General features: G+C 37.5%; 1 protein-coding gene across 1 annotated transcript in view; it reads right to left on the bottom strand.

The window, feature by feature from the left end:
• LOC105531889 (prohibitin-like) overlaps window positions 1-1,900 on the bottom strand; it is a gene marked incomplete at its 3' end in the record, with an annotated part of 3,833 nt that overhangs the window by 492 nt on the left and 1,441 nt on the right. Inside the window, exon 2 of the mRNA XM_011969896.1 lies at window positions 1,110-1,124. Within this exon, the coding sequence (XP_011825286.1) occupies window positions 1,110-1,124 (15 nt within the window). The remainder of the gene's footprint in view (window positions 1-1,109; window positions 1,125-1,900) is intronic.

Raw genomic sequence — 1,900 nt, 5'->3', positions numbered from 1 at the left:
GAGGGAAGGGCTGGAATATAGCTGAGCCACATCAAAACTTTCTGTTACATTGTGCTAGCAAAGCTCTGCCTAAGATGAGAAAAGTGGAGGGAAATCTCTATAAAGGAAGGTATTTCCCCTTTTGCAATGGTGAGCTAATTGTGTTAATCAAGGTTATACACAGCAGATTGTGCTGTCTTTCTGAAGATGTGAGCACACCAGGAAGCATAAGTCAAACAGTGGGCTTCTTCTTAAAAGCTGGTCCCCTAGCCATCTTTCACTGATTAATGAGTACCTTGGCATCAGAATCTAAAAATTGAGAGATAATGAAAAAGAGTAGAACTCCTAGAACCAGCATCACCATCTGTCTGAAGCCTACTTTTACACTTCCCCTACATTATGTACCAAAATCCCAAAATTATCATATCTCAAATTTTATTCATTTAAGGAAAAGCATAGCATTGTCATGAATAGCAGCAGTCATGATCAAAGAGAATTCTAGGAAATTAAAGTAAAGAGAGGTCAGATCTAATAGAATTTAGGTGTACTCAGACTCAATATTACCTTTGGCTTTAGTCTGTGTGAGTTTTGAAAAGACAGAATTCTAATGTTATATTTTGTGCCAGTCAGTGCACAGGTAGTAGAACCCATGTTGCTACCACCTAAGATTTGAAGAACATATTACAATACCAAGTACAGGATTAGAGAAGACATGGAGAAATGGCAGCTTCCATACATGGCTAGTATGGGATATAAATTAGTAGAAATACAGGAGAGCAGTTTGACCGTATTTATCCAAGGGAATATCCTTAAGAAGTAAAAATAAATGAATTACAGCTAAGTCTATCACCATGAACAGATCTCAAACATTTAATGTTAGAGAAAACTACATATAACATCACTTATCTAAAGTTTAACACATGCAGAACAACTATGCATTTTAATGGATAGATACATGTAAAGTAAAGGCAGACCATTACGGAAGGAAATGATAGAAACTGACTTCAAGGTAGTGGTTATCTTGGTGGAGAAAGAAAGAGAAATGAGACTGAAAGGGGGTTGAAAAAGAGTTTCTCCTGGTTTTGTGAAGTTTTATTTCTTAAGAAATAAAAATCCTAAGGAAATATGACAAAATAAGATTTGTTTAAACTGCATAATGACAGATTGTGAACACAAATTTATTTTCTCTCCCTCCCAAACCCCAATAAAATGATAATAAGTGTAATTTTAAGGCAGAAAATCTAAAAAGAGAAAGATAATGGGAAAAGAGACAAGAGAAACAAATTTAAAAGCTGGAAAGCAGATGGGATTTTCTGACTTCGAAGAACTGAGAAATGAAAATCCTGTGCTGACCAGGGAGAAACAGAAAAACAGCTTGATTTTCTCTGCAGGCCCCCTAAGAAAGTTGAGACACTAGCAGTACAAAGTACTGGAAGTACAAGTGACAGTCTGACCAAAATAGGAGGATGGGTTGAAAACAGGAAGATGCTGTGGAAGAAGCAGATAAAAAGTACTAATTAATTAAATTTTTCAAAAAATTTAAATGCAGTTAAATCTGATTCATACCTCTCTCAGAGCAGCTTGGTGGCTGCCCTTCTCACGTCACTTGAAAACTGTGAGTTGATTCACTGGAGAAAGTAAAGCAGGCCAAGCATGGTGGTTCATGCCTGTAATCCCAGCATTCGGGGAGGCTGAGGCAGGATTGCTTGAGCCCAGAAGGTCAAGACTCAATGAGCTATGATTGCACCACTGCATTCCAGCCTGGATGACAGAGTGAGACCCTGACTCAAAAATAAAAATAAAAAATAAAAAGAATGTTAAACAGAGAGTCTCTCAGCTAGGAGACCAAGCACGGCAGAGGAATTATATTAAAAACAGGACTAAAAGGGTTCAAGACCAGCCTGGGCAACATAGTGAGACC

The sequence above is a fragment of the Mandrillus leucophaeus genome, unplaced genomic scaffold (assembly GCF_000951045.1).
Source record: "Mandrillus leucophaeus isolate KB7577 unplaced genomic scaffold, Mleu.le_1.0 Scaffold92, whole genome shotgun sequence".
NCBI classification, from domain to species: Eukaryota; Metazoa; Chordata; class Mammalia; order Primates; family Cercopithecidae; genus Mandrillus; species Mandrillus leucophaeus.
The sequence above is the reverse complement of the archived record's forward strand: the minus strand, read 5'-3'. Positions and strand labels throughout refer to the sequence as shown.